The sequence below is a fragment of the Lepidochelys kempii genome, chromosome 7 (genome assembly GCF_965140285.1).
Source record: "Lepidochelys kempii isolate rLepKem1 chromosome 7, rLepKem1.hap1, whole genome shotgun sequence".
NCBI lineage: Eukaryota > Metazoa > Chordata > Testudines > Cheloniidae > Lepidochelys > Lepidochelys kempii.
The window spans coordinates 54,608,288-54,631,369 of NC_136386.1; the positions used below are offsets into that span (position 1 = coordinate 54,608,288).

The 23,082-nt window shown below is 48.7% G+C and overlaps 1 protein-coding gene across 18 annotated transcripts in view; it reads right to left on the bottom strand.

Annotated features, from left to right (window-relative positions):
- CAMK2G (calcium/calmodulin dependent protein kinase II gamma) overlaps window positions 1-23,082 on the bottom strand; it is a 173,379-nt gene that overhangs the window by 33,224 nt on the left and 117,073 nt on the right. For all 18 annotated transcript variants that reach the window (XM_073352899.2, XM_073352890.2, XM_073352887.2 and 15 more), the window contains one exon: window positions 11,488-11,528. In XM_073352899.2, the coding sequence (XP_073209000.1) occupies window positions 11,488-11,528 (41 nt within the window). The remainder of the gene's footprint in view (window positions 1-11,487; window positions 11,529-23,082) is intronic.

A 23,082-nucleotide genomic window follows, 5' to 3' on the forward strand; every position in this document is an offset into this window, starting at 1 on the left:
CACCAATCTACAGACTATCAGATGTAAACCGGCACGCATACCACCCAATCTAGATCGTGTCTGTTGGAGATGAAGACCGACACCAACCACGCTTGCAGTGGCCAGAGATGGCGGTGGGCTTCCTGGACCAGGTACGTACACGTGGCCATGTGGCCTAACAACCACAGGCAGGTGTGAGCCGTGGTGAGCAGGTAGTTTTTCCATATGGGAGATCAGGTCTGACATGGCCTGGAAACATGCCTCTGGAAGGAAGGCTCTGGCTTGCGTGGAGTTGAGAACCACCCCAACGAACTCTATTCTTTGCTCCAGCCTTAAGGTTGATTTCTTTTAGCCCTGGTCTACACTAAGCCCTGGTCTACACTAGGGCTTTAGGTCGAATTTAGCAGCATTAAATCGATGTAAACCTGCACCCGTCCACACGATGAAGCCCTTTATTTCGACTTAAAGGGCTCTTAAAATCGATTTCCTTACTCCACCCCTGACAAGTGGATTAGCGCTTAAATCGGCCTTGCTGGCTCGAATTTGGGGTACTGTGGACACAATTCGACGGTATTGGCCTCCGGGAGCTATCCCAGAGTGCTCCATTGTGACGCTCTGGACAGCACTCTCAACCTCAGATGCACTGGCCAGGTAGACAGGAAAAGAACCGCAAACTTTTGAATCTCATTTTCTGTTTGGCCAGCGTGGCAAGCTGCAGGTGACCATGCAGAGCTCATCAGCAGAGGTGACCATGATGGAGTCCCAGAATCGCAGAAGAGCTCCAGCATGGACCGAACGGGAGGTACGGGATCTGATCGCTGTATGGGGAGAGGAATCTGTGCTATCAGAACTCTGTTCCAGTTTTCGAAATGCCAAAACCTTTGTCAAAATCTCCCAGGGCATGAAGGACAGAGGCCATAACAGGGACCCGAAGCAGTGCCGCGTGAAACTGAAGGAGCTGTGGCAAGCCTACCAGAAAACCAGAGAGGCGAACGGCCGCTCTGGGTCAGAGCCCCAAACATGCCGCTTCTATGATGAGCTGCATGCCATTTTAGGGGGTTCAGCCACCACCACCCCAGCCGTGTGGTTTGACTCCTTCAATGGAGATGGAGGCAATACGGAAGCAGGTTTTGGGGACGAAGAAGATGATGATGAGGTTGTAGATAGCTCACAGCAAGCAAGCGGAGAAACCAGTTTTCCCGACAGCCAGGAACTGTTTCTCACCCTGGACCTGGAGCCAGTACCCCCCGAACCCACCCAAGGCTGCCTCTTGGACCCGGCAGGTGGAGAAGGGACCTCTGGTGAGTGTACCTTTTAAAATACTATACATGGTTTAAAAGCAAGCATGTGAAAGGATTACTTTGCCCTGGCATTCGCGGCTCTCCTGGATGTATTCCCAAAGCCTTTGCAAAAGGTTTCTGGGGAGGGCAGCCTTATTGCGTCCTTCATGGTAGGACACTTTACCACTCCAGGCCAGTAACACGTACTCGGGAATCATTGTGCAACAAAGCATTGCAGTGCATGTTTGCTGGCGTTCAAACAACATCCGCTCTTTATCTCTCTGTGTTATCCTCAGGAGAGTGAGATATAATTCATGGTCACCTGGTTGAAACAGAGTGCTTTTCTTAAGGGGACACTCAGAGGAGCCCGTTCCTGCTGGGCTGTTTGCCTGTGGCTAAACAGAAATGTCCCCTGCTGTTAGCCACGGGGAGGGGGGAGGGTTGAGGGGGTAGCCATGCGGTGGGGGGAGGCAAAATGCAACCTTGTAACGAAAGCACATGTGCTATGTATGTAATGTTAACAGCAAGGTTTACCCTGAAAGAGTGTAGCCACTGTTTTATAAAGTGTGCCTTTTTAAATACCGCTGTCCCTTTTTTTTTCTCCACCAGCTGCATGTGTTTCAATGATCACAGGATCTTCTCCTTCCCAGAGGCTAGTGAAGCTTAGAAAGAAAAAAAAACGCACTCGAGATGAAATGTTCTCCGAGCTCATGCTGTCCTCCCACACTGACCGAGCACAGACGAATGCGTGGAGGCAAATAAGTCAGAGTGGAAGAAAGCACAAAATGACCGGGAGGAGAGGTGGCGGGCTGAAGACAGTAAGTGGCGGGCTGAAGACAGGGCTGAAGCTCAAATGTGGCGGCAGCGTGATGAGAGGAGGCAGGATTCAATGCTGAGGCTGCTGGAGGACCAAACCTGTATGGTTGAGCTGCAGCAAAGGCAGCTGGAGCACAGACTGCCACTGCAGCCCCAGTGTAACCAACCGCCCTCCTCCCCAAGTTCCATAGTCTCCACACCCAGACGCCCAAGAACGCGGTGGGGGGGCCTCCGGCCAACCAGCCACTCCACCACAGAGGATTGCCCAAAAAAAGAAGGCTGGCAATCAATAAATTTTAAAGTTGTAAACTTTTAAAGTGCTGTGTGGCATTTTCCTTCCCTCTTCCACCACCCCTCCTGGGCTACCTTGGTAGTCATCCCCCTATTTGTGTGATGAATGAATAAAGAATGCATGAATGTGAAGCAACAATGACTTTATTGCCTCTGCAAGCGATGATCGAGGGGAGGATGGTTAACTTACAGGGAAGTAGAGTGAACCAAGGGGTGGGGGTTTCATCAAGGAGAAACAAACAGAACTTTCACACCGTAGCCTGGCCAGTCATGAAACTGGTTTTCAAAGCTTCTCTGATGCGTACCGCGCCCTCCTGTGCTCTTCTAACCGCCCTGGTGTCTGGCTGCGCGTAACCAGCAGCCAGGCGATTTGCCTCAACCTCCCACCCCGCCATAAACGTCTCCCCCTTACTCTCACAGATATTGTGGAGCACACAGCAAGCAGTAATAACAGTGGGAATATTGGTTTCGCTGAGGTCTAAGCGAGTCAGTAAACTGCGCCAGCGCGCCTTTAAACGTCCAAATGCACATTCTACCACCATTCTGCACTTGCTCAGCCTGTAGTTGAACAGCTCCTGACTACTGTCCAGGCTGCCTGTGTACGGCTTCATGAGCCATGGCATTAAGGGGTAGGCTGGGTCCCCAAGGATACATATAGGCATTTCAACATCCCCAACAGTTATTTTCTGGTCTGGGAAGAAAGTCCCTTCCTGCAGCTTTTGAAACAGACCAGAGTTCCTGAAGATGCGAGCATCATGTACCTTTCCCGGCCATCCCACGTTGATGTTGGTGAAACGTCCCTTGTGATCCACCAGAGCTTGCAGCACTATTGAAAAGTACCCCTTGCGGTTTATGTACTCACCGGCTTGATGCTCCGGTGCCAAGATAGGGATATGGGTTCCGTCTATGGCCCCACCACAGTTAGGGAATCCAATTGCAGAAAAGCCATCCACTATGACCTGCACATTTCCCAGGGTCACTACCCTTGATATCAGCAGATCTTTGATTGCGTGGGCTACTTGCATCACAGCAGCCCCAGCAGTAGATTTGCCCACTCCAAATTGATTCCCAACTGACCGGTAGCTGTCTGGCGTTGCAAGCTTCCACAGGGCTATCGCCACTCGCTTCTCAACTGTGAGGGCTGCTCTCATCTTGGTATTCATGTGCCTCAGGGCAGGGGAAAGCAAGTCATGAATATCGCCCGGTATCGCTTTGCCAGGTTCTGGTGCTGCATATACTGCTGGATAATGCGTGTGGTGTTTAATGTGCTCCTAATTGCCAAAGTGAGCTGAGCGGCCTCCATGCTTGCCTTGGTATGGCGTCCGCACAGAAAAAAAGGCGCGGAACGATTGTCTGCTGTTGCTCTGACGGAGGGAGGGGCGACTGACGACACGGCTTACAGGGGTGGCTTCAGGGAGCTTAAATCAACAAAGGGGGTGGCTTTACATCAAGGAGTATTTCAGGCAGGACTTCACGGAGGGTTCCAATAAGAAATGGTGCACCTAAGTTATTGTTCTTATTGGAACAAGGAGGTTAGCCTGGCCTCTGATTGATACATGGCTAGATTTACCTCGCTGCACCTTCTCTGTGAGTGACTGCAGTGTGACCTAGAGGAATGAGTCCCCTAGCCGGGGGAGGGGGGGAAGCAAATGAGTACAAAACAAATCTGGTCTATTTCTTGTTTTGATCCACTCCATCTATCTTTTACATCTTTGGCTGGCAGCAGACAGTGCAGAAGGACTGCATGCCATCCACATCTCATGGCTGCTCAGCAGAAGATGGTGCATTAGGACTGCTAGCCATCCTCATCTCTTGCCTGCCCGGCAGAAGATGATGCAATAGGACTGCTAGCAATCCGTATCACCTGCCTGCTCACCATAAGATGGTTCAATAGGACTGACTGCAAGACTAAAGAGAATGACCTGGTCAAGTCACTCCAAATTTAGTCCCTGCGCCCATGTCTGCCCAGGCGCTCCCAGCCGACGTGGCCAGGAGCACCTCGGACATGACAAGGATGGCTACCAGTCGTACTGTACCGTCTGCTGCCACAAGGCAATGGGTTGCTGCTACTGTGTAGCAATGCCGTACCGCGTCTGCCAGTACCCAGGAGACATATGGTGACGGTTACCTGAGCGGGCTCCATGCTTGCTGTGGTATGGCGTCTGCACAGGTAACTCAGGAAAAAAGGCGCGAAACGATTGTCTGCCCTTGCTTTCACGGAGGGAGGGAACGGGGGACTGACAATATGTACCCAGAACCACCCGCGACAATGTTTTAGCCCCATCAGAGTGCTCCATTGTGGCTGCTCTGGACAGCACTCTCAACTCAGATGCACGATTGTTTGCTGTTGCTCTGACGCAGGGAGCGGCGACTGAGGACACGGCTTACAGGGTTGGCTTCAGGGAGCTAAAAATCAACAAAGGGAGTGGCTTTACATCAAGGAATATTTCAGTCAGGACTTCACGGAGGATTCCAGTAAGAAATGGTGCACCTAAGTTATTGTTCTTATTGGAACAAGGAGGTTAGCCTGGCCTCTGATTGATACATGGCTAGATTTACCTCGCTGCACCTTCTCTGTGAGTGACTGCAGTGTGACCTAGAGGAATGAGTCCCCTAGACAGGGGAGGGGGGGAAGCAAATGAGTACAAAACAAATCTGGTCTATTTCTTGTTTTGATCCACTCCATCTATCTTTTACATCTTTGGCTGGCAGCAGACGGTGCAGAGGTACTGCATGCCATCCACATCTCACGGCTGCTCGGCAGAAGACGGTGCAGTAGGACTGCTAGCCATCCTCATCTCTTGCCTGCCTGGCAGAAGATGGTACAGTACGACTGCTAGCAATCCATATTGCCTGCCTGCTCGCCATAAGACGGTTCAATAGGACTGACTGCAGGACTAAAGAGAATGACCTGGTCAAGTCACTCCAAATTTAGTCCCTGCACCCATGTCTGCCCAGGCGCTCCTGGCCGACGTGGCCAGGAGCACCTCGGACATGACGATGACGGCTACCAGTCGTACTGTACTGTCTGCTGCCACAAGGCAATGGGTTGATGCTGCTGTGTAGCAATGCAGTACCGCGTCTGCCAGCACCAGGAGACATACGGTGACAGTTACCTGAGCGGGCTCCATGCTTGCCGTGGTATGGCGTCTGCACAGGTAACTCAGGAAAAAAGGCGCAGAACGATTGTCTGCCCTTGCTTTCACGGAGGGAGGGAGGGAGGGAGGGAGGGAACGGGGGCCTGACGATACGTACCCAGAACCACCCGCGACAATGTTTTAGCCCCATCAGGCATTGGGATCTCAACCCAGAATTCCAATGGGCAGCGGAGACTGCGGGAACTGTGGGATAGCTACCCACAGTGCCACGCTCCGGAAGTCGACTCTAGCCTCGGTACTGTGGAAGCGCTCCGCCGAGTTAATGCACTTAATGCACTTAGAGCATTTTCTGTGGGGACACACACACTCGAATATATAAAACCGATTTCTAAAAAACCGACTTCTATAAATTCGACCTTATTCCGTAGTGTAGACATACCCCTAGTTTATGGTCAACAGGCCCAGATCGCAGCAGGTGGAACTAACCAGTTCGAGGCTCCTCTGCACCTGTCCCCAAGATCTGCCCTTGATGAGCCAATCGTTGAGATATGGATAGACCTGAACCCCTCAATGCCTGAGGTAAGTAGCCACTGTGCCATACCTTTTGTAAAGGCCCTCGGAGCAGACAAGAGACCAAAGGGCAGCCCTGTGAACTGGAAATGGCACCTGTCCACCACAGAACAGAGGAATCATCTGCGACCTTGAAAGATGGAGATATGGAAATAAAGCATCCTTCAGACCAAGGGTGGTGTACCGGTCTCCCAGATCCAGGGAGGGGATGATGGAGGCCAGAGAGACCATGCAGAACTTCAACTTTTTGAGAGACTTGTTGAGGCACTGCAGGTCCAGAATGGGTCTTAGAACCCTTTTCCCCTCCTGTCACAGGGGACCTCCTCCACTGCCCCCAGCTACACGAGGTTCTCAACCTCTTGAACGAGGAGTTGTTCGTGAGAAGGGTCCCGGCAGAGCGACAGGGAAGGGGTGGGGAGCAGCCAAGAATTGCAGGGTGTAGCCCCAAGATACAATTTCTAGCACCCAACGGTCCAAGGTGACTTGCGACCAGGCCGAACGGTAGGGATGAAGACGGTTAAGGAAAGGATGTGGCGGATCCGGAGAAATGACTGGGGCGTCGCCCTTGAGTGCGCCCTCAAAACGAGCACTTCTGGCTCTCGTGAGGCTTCGATGGGATGGGCTGTGCAGGGGAGTGGGAGGAGGAAGGGCGGCAACAATTAAAACTCATGACCCTATCCCTTCTCCTTGTAGGCCCCTGTTGAGGCTGCCAAGGCCTTGGTGGCAGGGGCGACCGGAACTGCTTCCTTGCTGACTGCGGCGTATGCAGACCCAGCGAGCAAAGGGTGGCCTGAGTGTCCTTCAGTCTGTGCAGCCTTTTGTCAGTGCTCTGCAAAGAGACCATTCCCATCAAAGGGAAGATCCTGGATCGAGGTCTGCATTTCCTGGGACAGGCCAGTGGTCTGAAGCCAGGATCTGCGCCTCATGACCACCGCCAATGTGACCACCCTAACTGCCAAATTGGCCACGTCCCATACCATTTGGATGGTGCACCTTGCAGCCGTCATACCCTCCTCCTCCAGGGCCCTGAATTCCTGGACCGAGTCCTGGGGCACTGAGTCCTTGAACTTACAGAGGGAGTCCCATAAGTTGAAACTGTACTTCTCCAAGAGAGCCTGGGGGTTGGCCACCTGGAACTGAAGGCTGGCAGTTGAATAAATCTGTCTCCCAAAGATGTCCAGCCTCTTGGCCTCTTTATTCTTGGGGGCTGAAGTGGTTTGCCCCCATCCGTCCTTCTCATTGGCTGCCAAGATGACCAGCAAGGCCAAATATTTGAACCCCTTGGCAGGGACAAAATACCTTTTTTCTGCCCTCTTGGAAGTGGGAGGGATGGAAGGAGGAGTTTGCCAAAGGGCTTTTGCTATTTTTAGGACCCCACCATGTACTAATAATGCAACACAGGTGGGGGTAGAGGTCGAGAGCACATAGAACAGGGCATCCCCCTGTTTGGCCATCTCCTCCACTTCCAAGTCCAAGTTCGTAGCCACCCTATGAAGCAGGGCCTGATGTTCTTTAAAATTGTCCGGCGGGCTGGCGTGGAAGGGGCCTGCCACACCCTCATCTGGGGACAACGACGACAAATGGGTCACCGGGGAAGGGGAAGAGGGTTTTGGGGTGGGCGCTTGCTCCTCTCCCCTAGCCTCCGAATGCGCCTCGCGCACCGAGCTCAGTGCCACTGGTTGCTGCTCTGAGGCGGTGGCCAAGTAATGGACTGACTGAGGCATGAGCACCACAGGCATGCCCCACACGCCCCAGTAGGTCTGTTGCACCAACCACTGGCCTCGCTGCCCTGACGGCATCACGGAGGTCGATGCAGCCTCAGGTGCCCAATCATGCTGATGCTGTCGCGTTAAAGTGCTGAATTTCCTTTCTGAACTAGAGGAATTCACCTTCTGGTGACCACGGAGGGGACACTGAAGCTTGCGTCTGTCGCCACAGGAGACCGGTGTCTCAAGTAGGTGGATTGGGGACAGGGGGATCAGTACCGTGACGCAGACTGCTCCCGCGGTCTAGGAGACTGGGATCTGCACCGAGAGACAGCTGGTGGAAGGATGATTGGTGCTGGCGATATGGTGACCGGTGCCTTCCTCTAGACGACCCGCATCGAGAAGGTGGAGACGGTGAGTGCGGTGCCAGAGATCTAGGTCATCCCGCAGAAGACAGAGACCTGGAGCATGCAGAGCACTGTCTCATCTCTGGAGACTGGCATCATTCGCCCACCCTCTGGGCGGTCTTTACGGCTGGTTTGCCCTCACCAGGAGCTTTTGCCTGTGACCTGCGACACATGCGGTCCTGATAGAGGCCTCTGCTCTCTGGGAGCCGGGAGAGCCTGGAAAGGCATCGACCCTGTCACCAGTCTGCGTCCCCTACTGTTCCCTGGAGTCAGTGGAAGATTCCTTGGGGGACTAAGGGGACACATCGGTGTGGGGCGTCCCCATGTGGCTCTGATGTGGGCTGTTGGCCTGAACTGGGCCCTTTGCCCTTCTTGCTCAGTGCCAGGGAGTCACCCTTCTTCGACTTCCTCTTAGGCTCTGGTGCCAGGGGTGTGCTGTGTGCCAAGGTGCTTGGGGCAGAGTCTAGCCAGAAGGCTCAGACGCCGGGCGGACAGCAGCTTCCATGAGAAAGATGGTCTCACTCTTTCTGAGTTCTGGGACGAAAGTTCTTACAGATGCGACACTTCTCCTTCACATGTGATTCCCCCAAGCATTTGAGGCAGCTGCTATGGGGGTCATAGGGCTGTTGCAGTCAGAGCAGGGCTTAAAAACTACTTACTAACTAACTACTTGTAAACTATTTACAAGGCCTAAGACTCGAGCCCTTGAGAGGCAAGGGAAAGGCACTCTGACTAACCACCACGGGCAGTAGGAAGGAACTGGGAGGGTGTAGGGCCGGCAGCGCCTAATATACTGATGCGTGAGAGCGGCACTCAAGAGCGTGACCCTACAAATACTGCTAAGGCAAAAATCTCAGATGGCCGTGCATGTGGGCACACGCGCTCCTAGAATGGAATGGACATGAGCAACACATCTTGAAGAAGAAAGTGATTATTTTCTAGTTTATTATCTATCCCTTTTCTAATGATTCCCAACATTCGGTTCCCTTTTTTGACTGCCGCTGCACATTGAGTGAATGTTTTCAGAGAACTATCCACAATGACTCCAAGATCTTTTTCTTGAGTGGCAACAACTAATTTAGACCCCATCATTTTGTATGTATGGTTGGGATTATGTTTTCCAATGTGTATTACTTTGCATTTATCAACATTAAATTTCATCTGCCATTTTGTAGCCCAGTCACCCAGTTTTGTGAGGTCCCTTTGTAACTCTTCGCAGCCTGCTTTGGACTTAACTATTTTGAGTAGTTTTCTATAGTCTGCAAACTTTGTCACCACAGTGTCACCCCCTTTTCCAGGTCATTTATGAATATGTTGAATAGGACAGGTCTCAGTACGGATCCCTGGTGGGCATCTGGGGGATGTCCACCGGAGGGGAGGGATAGCTCAGTGGTTTGAGCATTGGCCTGCTAAACCCAGGGTTATGAGTTCAATCCTTGAGGGGGCCATTTAGGGATCTGGGGCAAAAATTGGGGATTGGCCCTGCTTTGAGCAGGGGGTTGGACTAGATGACCTCCTGAGGTCCCTTCCAACACTGATATTCTATGACACTGCTGTTTACCTCTCTCCATTCTGAAAAATGACCATTTATTCCTACCTTTTATTTCCTGTCATTTAACCAGCAGGGAAAGTCTGGGGCTTCAACTGAAATCACAAACCTGGATGAATAAAGTGCTCCCTTCCTTCGAGAGGAGAAGAGTTGCACTTAGCAACAGGCATGGAATTCCTCATTTACTGGACTTTTCTACTCATCCTTGCTCTAAACAGCTGGTTACCAGGTGTAAGTCACCATCTGGAGTCATGGCCTGTGTCCTGGGGAATGGCTCCTTTCTGAACTCCAGAACCGAAGGCTGCACACTGTAGCCCATAGAGCTAGCGTTAGCGTTTATTTTATTCAGCAGTAATGCAAGGAAAACTACAGACCTGTCTCGTGTGCTAAAACAGACACACACAAATATAGGCTTGAGGTCTATACACTTTGGCACACATGAATGGCCTGACGATCACCCCTGAGTTTGGGGGAACTGGGAACAGAGTGTATAAGAGGGGGGATTGTCCATAACACCACCAGCCAGCCACAGGAACATGAGCTAACATTGGCTTTTGGATATTTTAGGACGGGAACGTCTGCAGATGTGTTACTACAAGAGTGCCATGGCAACAAACTGACGTATATGATAATAAGTTGAGATCATTAACATCCTAACCTATAGGAGAAGGGCCTCCCAACATTAGTAATGTGAGGAATACAAATAAGGAAGAGGGGAGAAACCTTGCTGAATATGCATTAGACAGAGTGGTGTCAGCATAACATGTTATAAAAGTTGTATCCCAGCGTGGGGGCAAGAGGAGAGCGAGATACAGCCCTTGGGAGGTGCCAGGATGATGGCCACTGGTGATGATGAGGAAGGTGATGGTGATGAGGAAGATGATGGCTAACATTTCAGTTTGTTCTGCAAGGGATGGCATGAGTAAATGGATGTTCTGATGCATGTTCTGTATTATCTCTATCTACCTTGCTGGGTTAGAGTGTTTGTGACTTTGCTAAATGTACTAATAAACTATTACAAATACACACAGGTTCCTAAAGAGTGAGCGCTGCAGCTGTGCCCTTCGGGGTTCCCAACTGAACAGTAATTCTAACAATACTGGGCCTGATCTCGGGACAAGAACTTGTCAAACCTCAGAGTGATCACTGGAAATTCTTAAGTAACCAACACAATGAATATCAGATTCATAGATCAGGCTACAACACACATAAGGAGAGTGAACTAAGGAAACGGTGATTTCCTTGAACAGGGAGCACAGAGTCCCTGGCCTGTGAGGGTGGAGAAAGCAGTACTGCTTGCCTTTTCGCAACTCAGATGTAACCGACACAGTGAAATGGTTACATTCTGACCCAACAGATCCCCAATGGGTGGAACTCCCCCTCCCCACAACCCCCAGGCCCTGTCAATGGAGCGAAGGGGTGAGATGGGGAGATTTCCATGAGTGCTGCTGGCCTTTGTCATCCTCTGACAATAGCTTTGCAAAAAAGCAAAATCTTCCCATGCTCAGGAGCCGAACTGCACAGGCCAGGGCTTGTGCCAGACGGGATCAGATCTTTGGTCCCTCCAGCCCAGTATCCTGCCTCAGGCAACAGCCAGTACCCAAACCTTAGGGGGAAGGAAATCCTATAACACACCTTGCTAGTTGTATGCTGTGCAGGTAAGAGGTGTGGGGATCTGACCCAGCAGCTCCCTAACAACCCATTCTTCAGAGGACAGCCCCAGTACTGAGGCAGCTGCCTGCTGGTAAATGGACTGAAAAGGAGCGGGGAGGTAGAAAAGCTTGGACCTACCTTCACTCCATCCGACTTCTTGTTCAATAGGCTTTTGGTAGCTGCAGAGAAAAACAGGACAAGGTGGTGAGGGTTTGGTTTTAAATCTCTCTTCCCTTCCCTTCCAGATTGCACAAGAATTAAAGGGACAACCCCCTGCTAATTTCTCTTGGTAATGATGAAAGCAGCAGAGGTCAAACTGTTGTGTCGCTACCCATCACAATCAGATCGAGAGAAGGAAGGTAGCCTGCCCTTTCTATTCAACAGTTAGTGTTAAGCCAGCAACTCTCCCACCCTCCCTAACCTCACTGAGATCCAGTGTCCAACAGTGCAGAGCTCCCAAGGTGATTTTATTTCAAGTCCTCTACTCTCTCACAGCCTCCCCTTCCTCCAAAGGTGACAGCCATTACAGAGAAAAAGCTGAAGACATCCGTCAGATTCTAGTATCCGGACAGAGATTTTCCCTCAAGTACAGCTATTTACATAAGGGAGACTTTATTTATGAAGTTGCGGGGGGAGGTGTCGATAATGCAAAGAAATCCTAATCACTGCCAAGATGCAAAATTACCCAGAGGAATGTCTGGGATAATGGCAAGTAATAAAATGGGATCGAGGACTTTGGTGGGGAAGGAGCAAAGGCAGCACTGCCAGCTTGTAAAGAGAGAGAGTGAAAAAAGAAGAGAAGGGAAGGCTGAATTTCTTCATTGACGGTGATGGAAGCTCTGCCATGCTTGGTCTGAACAACTAGAACTGAGAAACCAACAGACAGACACACACATAGGAGGAGGAGTGTCTGGCAGTGCACGAGAGAGAGAGAGTCACACACCCAAAGTGCGCGCGTCTGGCCATGTGCACATATGATCAGGGTAGGCGGGGCTTGCACGTGCAACAGGAAAGTGACACATTAACAATGGTTGTCAGCAATGGGCCTCCCTGCCTCCATTCTCAGTGGATACAGAACGGTTTGGTTAACTCTCGTGGATGGTGCCCAGCAGTTTCTACTCCCTTGGCAAGAAGCTGCTGTGACAAGGAGTTGACATGACTTTCCTAAGCAGCTATTTAAAAGTGTGTGGGCTCATCAGCATGAGCAGGCACCAGATTGGGATGCTAACCACAGTGAGGACATGGACAAAGAGACAGAAAGAGAGAGGAAGAGGAAGTGACAGAATGTGCAACACCAAACCTGCCTTGCTTAGAACCTCTGATGAAACACTCCATTGTCCTACCACTCCCAGAAGATGTGCTGGTAAACTGGCACTCACGCTTTTCTCTGGATTTGTCCACAATTAGACAAGAAGGCATTGCAACAAACCAGCAGCTGCAAGGCCTTGAGACTGAAATACCTGTGTAACTCTTCAACTCCACACCCATACACCTCAGCTATCCCACATGGCCGACAGACTTTACTTATACTGGTTAGACAACACCTGAGACAAAACTTTTTGCTCAGCTCAGGCTGAAATGGTGCAGACAACAGCTGCTTCTCTCCAATACCAAGAAAATAACACCATAAACTTGGCAACTGCCATGGCTGAGCTGGTCCTAACTCTACTCCATAATGCAAGCATCTCATGTCTGGAATTTGCCTTAAAGCTCCAGCTCCCAAAAACAGCACAGAGCAGGCCTGCACTACTGCCCATGTCCGGGGGGCCCAGGAACAAGCTGGGAGTCTGCTGATTCTTCACTCTCCACACTTCCCAACACTCCCATTTACCTCTGTAGACAGGTAAAACATTATGAAGTTACACCAGAGACCACGGCTTCCGCAGACAGCTTCCCCACCTGCTTACACTAGCTGGGCCTCTGGTGGAGATAGTCTTCCCACCTGCCCCAGGCATTGTGGATGCCAGCCTAGCCTCTAGCAGAGAACACCTCCCACCCAGCCCAGCACCCTGCAAAGCAGGCATGGGCCCTGGAAGACACAGCTTCCCCTCCCATCCCTCTGCTGGTACCCACTGTGATCTCAGCATTTCACATACATACAGTTCTCTCACAGTCCAGTTACTAGTTCAGCAGTGAAGAAAGAAATTCAGTTGGTTGCTCATTTAGCTCATGCATCATCATGATTTGTAAGGATACTCCGAGGATACAGGAGATGCACACTCTCACAGTGACAAAGAGGCGGCAGACATCCCAAGCAAAGCAGACACTACGTAATTTACCCACTGGTTAATCTGTACACATTATCTGACAGAAATCAGAGGATGTGGGTGGGATTCCTGCAGCAAGCGACAGACAGACAGGACTTACTTCTTTAATGAGAGGAGCAGACAAGCAATCCCCAGCATTCAACACAGGAGATATCAGGGAAATGTGTGGGGGACCCCTTTAAGTTTAGCAAAGGTCTTGTGCACCCATACTTTGCTGGTTTCCAAGCATGGGTCACTGACCGCATCCCTCCCCACCTCCTCTATGTAAGGAGATTCAAAACCCCCTTCCCTCCACAGTGCTGTTAAGAGCCCCTACTGAAAGTCCTATAATTTAACATGTATTTCTATTACTGGTTTAGCATCTCTTCATTAATCTCTGATGAGAAGCACAGAGCACAACCTCTGTCCCCCACCCCCTCTGCCGGCCAGGCACATCTTGTTTTAGTCTCTGACAAAAATGAAAGGCAGCCCCTTAGGCTCACAGTCTTGGCATTAAGAGTCACAAACCCATCATGCTGAACTCATCAGCAATGAACACTGGACACACTGGATGTGCTGAGGGGCAGCGTTTCACATGGGACCAAAATACCAACTCCAAACAATGCCATGGAATGCTTCTCCGAGCCCCATTCCTCTCACTCTTCTTTCTCAAACAACAGTCCTTTGGTCTGTGTGCTCTGCAGTTGCCTTACCTCCAGGTGGCAGGCCTTAGGTCATGCCACACGTCAGTGATTGCCAGTCCCAATTTGGCCACCCAGAAATTCATGACTTCCATCCCTACACTTAGTTCACTAACCAACACTGGCTCTCTCAGCCCTGCAGCAGTACAGGGCTGAGACACTGTTATGGTCTCAAGCTGGCAGGCATTTTTGGGGGGTGGTGGGAAGGAAGATCACTGAATTTAGCTTTGTGAAATCTGACTGCTCCACAGTAGCCTGACAGAGAGCTTTTCTTCTTGCTTTAAGACAATATTGTACTGGGAACAGAAACCCTAGGGCTCTCTACTGTCCTAATTCACCCCATTTTACAGAAGAATTGGAAGCAGAGGGGAACCCAGTTCCATGTTCTCCTAGGACACAGTAGCTGTTTATTTCAGAGAAACCTGCCATTGCAGGGTAACAATCAACCTGATCCATCTCAGTACAACAGGGTTCTAAAGAGCACATGCAAATAAAGCCCTTTAGTCTGGGCTTCCCAAAGTTTTAAACTCAGATTCTTGAGCTAATCTGCTCAGCCCCACCTGCTGAAATAGCAGGCGCTAGCCACACACACATCAATTCCCCCTCCCGACTCATGTGCTGGTCTCGCTGCAGGGCCCTATACATGTCTGGCCTTCAAATCTGGTTAGTAATTCAGTAAAATCAACGTGGTGATGGTTCCAGATTAGATGAAATCTGTTCTGCATGCCAATTTCTCAGCCAGCAAGCATGGATGACGTTTCACTGGGTGCGCAGGCACTTGCATGCTGGTTTTTTTACTGGCAGTGAGTGGGTGTGGGCTAGGTTCAGGCACTCAGGAGATAACAGGACTCATGCCACGTACCTTGCTCAGCCAGGCCGGCAGCACTCATGGCGGCCGAAGCAGGGGCGGAGCTCTGCCTGCCAACTGATTGGTCAGAATCATTCAGTAAGAGGAGCCGTAGTAAAGCAATAAAGACCAATCAGCAACAAGAGAGCAAGATGCAAGTAAATTAGTGTTAAAGAAAGGTGAGGAGAAAAGAATGTAAAGTTCTGAATTAAAATTTATTTATGTCCTTCAAACACAAAGACAAAACCAAACTGGGCTACAGAGACAGTTTGGGTGGATTCCAAGGACCCAGGAATGACGTTTGGAAAGCCATGGATTTAGTTATAACAAAGTTTTGAGAATCAATTTGCAAGCTATGGATTTCGATGTAAGCAAAGCCAGAAGGAACAAACAGCGGGGTTCTGGTCTGATTTGTTTATTTTAAAGTCAATGAGCCTGTAGTGAAGTGTTTTGGGAAAGGCTTTGGAGGAGGCTGCAGACCCCAACTAAATCTTATCATGAAGTCATGCATTAACATACAACAAAACCCAACAGGAATAAGAATAGATAAACATCAAATAGAGGAAGAAAGAAACCTCTCAAGCTGGAGGGCATCCATAACAAAGCTTTCTGTGGTAGAAGAACTAAATTCCATAAGAATGGCTAACACAACCAACCCTCTGGCAGCCTGGAATTCTCATCCCCAAATGTGTAGAGTCTGGGAGTGAAAAGCTCTGGCCTCACCCAGAGTCAGGGGTGCTTAAAGGTGAAATCAGACTCTTCAGACACAGCATATCCAGCGACACAGATCTGGGACTGTAATCTGGCCCTCTGTACTGTAGGTTGGGAGGAAACCCGATTTACTGCATTCTTAACCTGCCCAATGCTTTTCCTGGATCTGTCCAAGTACCAGTGAATCAACGGTCACTATGCAGCAATGCAGACTGTTCAAGAGATGTAGAGAACCTAGGATCTTCCAGTCACCTATCCATTATTCACAGGACCATGAATTCAGCAGAGTTCTGGTTCTGCAAGTTTTTTCTAATGCTGACACTCATCGACAAAATGATCAAACCCATCACATAAGAGGGAAGTACCGCTTAGGACACACTTAACGCCATCTAAATTATTTTATGTACACACAGCACTGCCCTATAACACCACATGAGATGCTGGAATAAAAATGAGGTCACTCGTGACTGGTCTGTCTGACTACAGTGCTCACACACATCCACCCTTCTGGGAATCACGTGCTCCAGCACATAGATGGAATCAGCTGAGCTAGTGACCACATGTCCTAACGCATGCACAGTTGGGAGGTTACAAGGCTGCATTTATAGAATGGGATATGTAGACCCAGCCTTCCCAATCTGCTGCCCCAAATCCTTCTCCTGTAGTTAGCAGGAGTGGGAGAGGAGAGAGCAAAAGAGAGAGCGTGTCTTTATGGGAAGAACATCCAGAGGGGACTCCAGGTACTGGCATCCAGCCCCATTTGCAGCTTCACAGGTTTTTCTACAGCCATTCTTGTGTTACGTTCCCCTGTCCTTGGAGGTCAGCAAAGAGTAGTCTCCCTGGCAGTGAGCTCCTAGAGCCTAAAAGTCTGCCTTAGAAAACTGAGCATCTTGCCTAGCCCAAGTCTGAACTATAATGCCATGGAAGATTTGATTAAACTAGCCCATGAAAACTTCTGGAACAAGCAACTTGATACCTTATACCTAATCTCCAAACGATCCTCGAGCCATCTGGGGACACACTACACAGAGATGGGCTTCCCAAAACCAAGGAGGGGAAAACATCTTACCAAAATATATTAACATAGTCTAAGCAACTGATAAAGATGAGGACAGATCCTGAGAAGACGCTTTCTGTGGCTGAGCAGACAGCTATTTGTCAAATCATAGTGAGCAGCAATAGGACCAAATGAACTCTAATGGACAAGAGTCGCTAAACCAGAGACAAAAAGGTGGGTCAGACTTTCAGAACCACAGTCACTCAGGAACTAAAAAGGAACCAGGTCTTTATTCTTACCCCAGACAGATGGCAATTTTTCCTGGCCAAAGGGTGATAGAATTCTAAGGAAGAGTGAATTTACCTCCTCTGAAAGAGCTAACAGCACCCCTAAAGCAAAGCCGTTTCCCGGTAGGAGAAACTGTTCCCCTTTCCCTATGGAAGAGGGGGCAGAGCTCCTTTCGGTTGCAGACAGAGAACAGAGGGCTCTCACACTAACACAAAGTAGTCCGAGAACAGCCACATGAGAGAAGCAGCAGAAGAAAAAGCAAGAAAAAGCTCAGCTACTGACAAAGAAGATTTCAAAGAAAAAATAATTCCTACCCTCTGACAGTTTAGATGAAGACGCGTTTGTCAAGAACTCAGCTCCAGCCAGCAAGGCCAATCTGATGGCTCCGAGCTCCAGCCGATGAAACCCTCCCTACGTCTCTGCAGCCCCGAATGCTGCTAAAAGGGCTCCCCTGATTCCTTCTGGGCTCACTCCATCCACACTCCTCTTTTGCCACATGGCAACTAGCTCCTCTCCCTCAAACGAACATGAAAGAAGCCAGCAACTGTATATTCTGACCACCTTTCAAAACAAGCATCACCTGTAAGACTCCAATAAACCTTCACATCTTGACTGCATTTTAGACCAAACAGAGTAACGATGACGTCTTCAGGGTCCGGTAATTATCTACTCGTGGCCAAGCTTCAGAGGGCAACTTCCCTTCCCCGACACACTAGCTCCCTGGATACTTTATCAAGAGGGACAGCAGAAGGATCCTGGGTGCTCTGGCCATGTTGTTAGCAGCTGCTGTCACTAGATAATCTGAAGGGGCTTAACAGAAGAAAAATGCCCATCCAAACCATTAGCTACCTGAGGAATCATTCTGTTGGCCACAGGAGAAGGGGCAGAAACAGAAGTCTTCTCCAGAGAAATGAACACAGGATCAACCAGTCCCCCTTAGAACAAAGAATCATCCAGTTACACACTTAGAGAAGCAGGAACACAGGCCTGAGGAGAATTAGAAGAACTTTTTCAGCCTGGCATTTTAGAAGAGGTTCCACATTGTTTTACCAAAGACGACACACAACTATAAAGTATGAGAAGTTGTACCTTACTGAGGACCCAAAAGAAATATGCAGGCTCCTGGGATCACTAGAAAGGCTCCTTAGAAACTCCCCCACCCCAATTTTAGGATAAACGTAAGCACTGAAAAGCAGGGTGCTCAAATGCCAAAGGATTTTGGTGAAGAACTGGAATTTGAACTTCCAAGTAAGGAAGGACCTGTACTTCCAAAGTAAGATCTTCCAGTGACATTATGAATGCTATCGAGAGGGGCCCTACACCTGTACACAAGAACCAGATGCAAAGGAAGACCATGAGAATCAAGGTGTTGGCCTCAAACCATAAAAATACTGGCACAGACTCTGTCTGTGAAAGAGGAGGTGATGGTGAAGATGGGGGCTACATGCTGGTATTTAAATATGGTTTTGAGCAGCACCAGCACCACAACTTGTCTAAATGAAGGAGCTTCAAAGATTCTCTCCCCCCCATATGGAGGTTGCCTCATATCTCAAATTGCCTATCACTTGGAGCTGGGACAAATTCCTCTGATGTCAAGGGAGAGGGACAAAGACAGGCTGGGAACAAATACACTTTCACAGAGGAGACACACATTTGTTTCCCTCTGTCCTGCCACCCGGAATATTCAGAAATTTGTCCATAAGCTCATAGGGAACAGGCCCATCTCAAAGAAAGGAGACACAGTGAATGTTGGTGGTAGAAATACTTTTTTCACCTCTCAGTTTTAGCACTGGTTTTCTAAAGGAGCCAGGAAGGAACCTTGGTAAGAAACTTCTAGACCCAGAAATTCTACAAACAGGGAATCTCTTCTCTTTTGAAAACAAGATGTCAAATGGACAGTTAATTTAGCAGCTTTTTATAAATCAAAACCACCAAAACCCCCATAAAAACTTACCCAAAGACTGTCAGAGATGAAGCAATTCCAAATTTGACAGACCAGCACTAAAACAGGAACCAAAAGCACGAGGGGGATTTCAGCACCTCTTTATAGATCCCTTCTGACCTTGCCCTGTAGTGCACTTGTGTAACACATGTCAAGGCGCATAAACACCACTGACTCCACTGCAAAGCTCCAAGAGGTTGTGCACTCTCCAATAATATTTATATATGAAGATACATTTGTGATGGAGAAGACAATTGATCCTGGTTCATGCCTGAGGCTCCCTACGTACTTCCAATAATACAAATAAATAATAATTTCTCCCTTTGGTGAACACTGGTATTTTATCTCCCTGTATTTCAAACAGAGTGGAATGGCTCTAGAGATTCTCTGGTTCAGTTCTTTATCTGTGTGCTAGGATCATCAATGTTAGCAGCTGCAGGGAACACAGTTGTGGAAGCTATATGTATTAGTTAACTGCTGCTGCAACACTGACAGGGAGGAGACATCTGTTATTTGTCCATCCTATAAAAGTTTATTTTAAAATAAACTCCTTTGTGATGGAGTGGGGCAAAGGGGTCTTTAAAATAGAGATACTGTATTTAGAATCCAGAGGCCATTTCTCACTAGATCTTAATATATACAAATATCTGAGGCCTAAACTACTTGACAGCATCCTCCTTGAGAGGAAAATTAGTGAGGGAGAAGTGGAGGGGAGTGTTGCCTACTGTACACCTGTTTAACTCTGGAAGGACTTCCACCAAGGAATACAGAGCCTCAGTGACTACAGATGATGGAATGCATTTGAGGAAGTGTGACTATGGAAGAGATGGTCAGCGGACCACCTTCTGTGATCTCATAGGATGACAGCAACTTCAAAAGATGCCCACTAATACCAATCTCACCTCAACTGCCACTGCTCAGCATAAACCAGGGTGTGCCACCCAAGCCTATCGCAGAGACTCTTAACACTTCTCCTGGATTCACAGGGAGAATATCCCTTCTGCCACTGGATCAGTAACCCAAGGCCTCCATGCGTCAGACACCGGAACACAGTGACCGGGGCATCCCACGACTGAACTGAAATGGCAACTGAGGCACAATTACTCTAGTAATTGCCATGTAAAGTTGCAGTTATTTCAAAGAAGTATTCTCCACTGCACTCGAATCATTCTATCTGAAAGTCTCGGACATTTCATCTGGAAACGGCCACTGACTTGCTATTGAAACACAACTCAGGAGTAATGGCTCCCAGCAATTTATATGACTGATAGCTTAGCGTTTCATGTTCCCAAGGTGCCGACAAGTTGCTGGATGGGACTGAGTTATCTGTGTGGGACTCTTCCCAGTTATGAAGAGGTGTTTTCGAACTCCAGCCTTGCTGTAACAGTCACATACTCACGCATTAGACCAGAACGCTGAAGCGCTTAGGAAAGCATCAAGCTCGCCAGGAAAAGTCAGCTAGATGGAAAGAGCTGCACTCAACAGCTCCCTCCTCCCTGTGAGGGCAGAGATGAGGGGGGCATTTATTCCTCAGTACTACTACATTCATTCTGTAGAATGAACTAATGTGGGTGAGAGAGAACATGAAAAGCAGCCAGTCACTTTGAATGGACAGGATAAACAAGCAGAGAGTGAGGGAGAGAAAAGGGGAGGGGGAAAGGAGGAAAAGCAGCTTTAAAAAGGAGCAAACGTCTCTGTTAATATATACCGTATATAAACGAACAGGCTAATGAACGACTATAAGCCGATCCCCCAAGATGGATAGGTAAAAATAGTAAAACCTGTATGACCCTTTCATAAGCCAACTCTATACTTTAGGGGTTGGCAAACTTTGGCTCTCGGCCCGTCAGGGTAAGCTGCTGGCGGGTCGGGACGTTTTGTTTACCTGGAGCGTTCACAGGCACGGAGCCGCTCAGCTCCCTGTGGCTGCGGTTCGCCGTTCCCCACCAACGGGAGCTGTGGGAACTGGCACGCCCTTCCTGCAGCTCCCATTGGCGGGGAACGGCGAACCGCGGCCACAGGGAGCTGAGGGGCTCCCTGCCTGCAGACGCTCCAGGTAAACAAAACAATAATGTATTAGATATTCAATTAAATGATTTCATAGAGTTTAAAATCATCAAATTTTGGTGTAGACCCATTTATAAGCCGACCCCTGCTCTTTGATGCGTCACTTTTTTACCAAAAATATTCGGCTTATGAACGAGTATATACGATAAGTTAACCCTTTTATTTGGATTTCTCCCCCACCCGCACAGGCCACTACACTTAGCAGGGGAAAAATGTGCACCTGCATTTTGCCCATACGCTTCGTATCATCAAATTTCCGAACACCTAGTCCCAGGCACGCACAGGTCTGCAATGCAATAAGATCAAATGGCACTTTCAGAGGAATTAACCCGCTTCAGCTCCACAGAAAAGTCTCAGGGGCAGGATCTGAGACTGCCTTTCCGTTTCCCAGATGTACCTGGCTTCCCCCACTTTGGGGCAAAGGAGGGGAGGCAGAATTCATTGAGGCTCAATCCTCAAGTACTCAACCCAGAGGCATCCTCTTTGGCTTCTATCATCATCAACCAGAGAAACCCTGGTTCTCTCTCGTGTGGCTGTTACTGGAGAAGGTGTATGGAGCAGACAGATAGTCCTGTGGTTTTTCCATTAGCCTCTGTCGACCCCGCACAGAATCAAACATCCTTAAGCCAGGTTAACACAGGAAACCAGACAGAGAAGATAGAAAGTTAGTTTTTAAGGGCCAGGTTTGTAAAGGAATATAGGTGTTGGTATGCTCAGTATCGCAATGCCTAACTGATTTTAGGAGCCTAAGTGTCATTTTCAAAAGTGATACAGGCATGTAGGAGCCTAAGTTCCATTGACTAAATGCCTAAATCCCCTCTGAAAATTACATTTAGGCTTCTAAATCGGTTAGGCATTACAACGCTGAGTACAGCAACACCAAAACACCTTTAAAAATCTGGACCTAAGTCTGTTTCAGTAGATGTTTTCAAACATCTCACTACTTCTGCAGAAATCCACCTCCTAAAACACCTACTCCAGTGCATTTGTGTGGCACGCAACGTGAGTGTTGAGACTTATAAGGTTCAGATGGTCTGACTGCCTCTTAGGCTGGAGTTCTTGCCAGACCCATTGAGTGTTCCAGCACGTTCCTCATTCAGTAGGTCGAGGATGCTGCAAGAATACCCTTTTGCAGCATTTCAGCACCCCCCACTTCCTGCCATAAGCAGGCTGGGAAGAGGCATGAATGCAAAGATGCCAACAAAAAAAGTTTTAACAGACTTTTTGTGAACCTCAGAGAAGTTTGGGGGTTGGTGTGATAGGAGGACAAAGGCCAGTGGTGGTCCTCATTTTCACATAATTTCATTTGCTCTGCCGAAGCGTAATAATTTCACTCTTACACCAGAAAAAATGCACAGTTGAGAAAATAATTAAAATCGACAGGATCCAGAGATGGGAGTAAAAAGGAAGTTTACTCACCAGCAAGTGGAGTTTTCAGAGTACGTTACCATAGCAGATCCACATTCTAGGAGTCCCGAGCCATTCCTGAATCTTTCTAAAGCATTTTAATAATGATGGACGAACAGTTCATAGCACTGTCTAAATTTTCATTAAATTTGACCTCATTTCCTGTTTGGGAAGTATCTTCAAATAGATCACATAACTCTCAAAATTTGTTTGTTGTTCAAAATTGCTTAAGAATTTCTTGGCCAATTTCCCACTTCATAATCCACCTTCAAAAGTCACCTGAGCTGGTGAGTTACTTCAGACATGTGGTCTCATTTCGGTTCCATGAATGGACGCTTACATAACACAGGGCAGTATGAATTTCAAATATTAATCACGTACACAATTCAAACTTTGCCTTTGCTAAATAACAGTTTAAAATTCACCCTCCAAGTATTCCTATTAGGAAAGCTCAGCCACTCAAACTTTCATGGAAGGCAAACATAATAGGCTTGGGGAGTATATAATCATATTTGGTTTTGGAATTT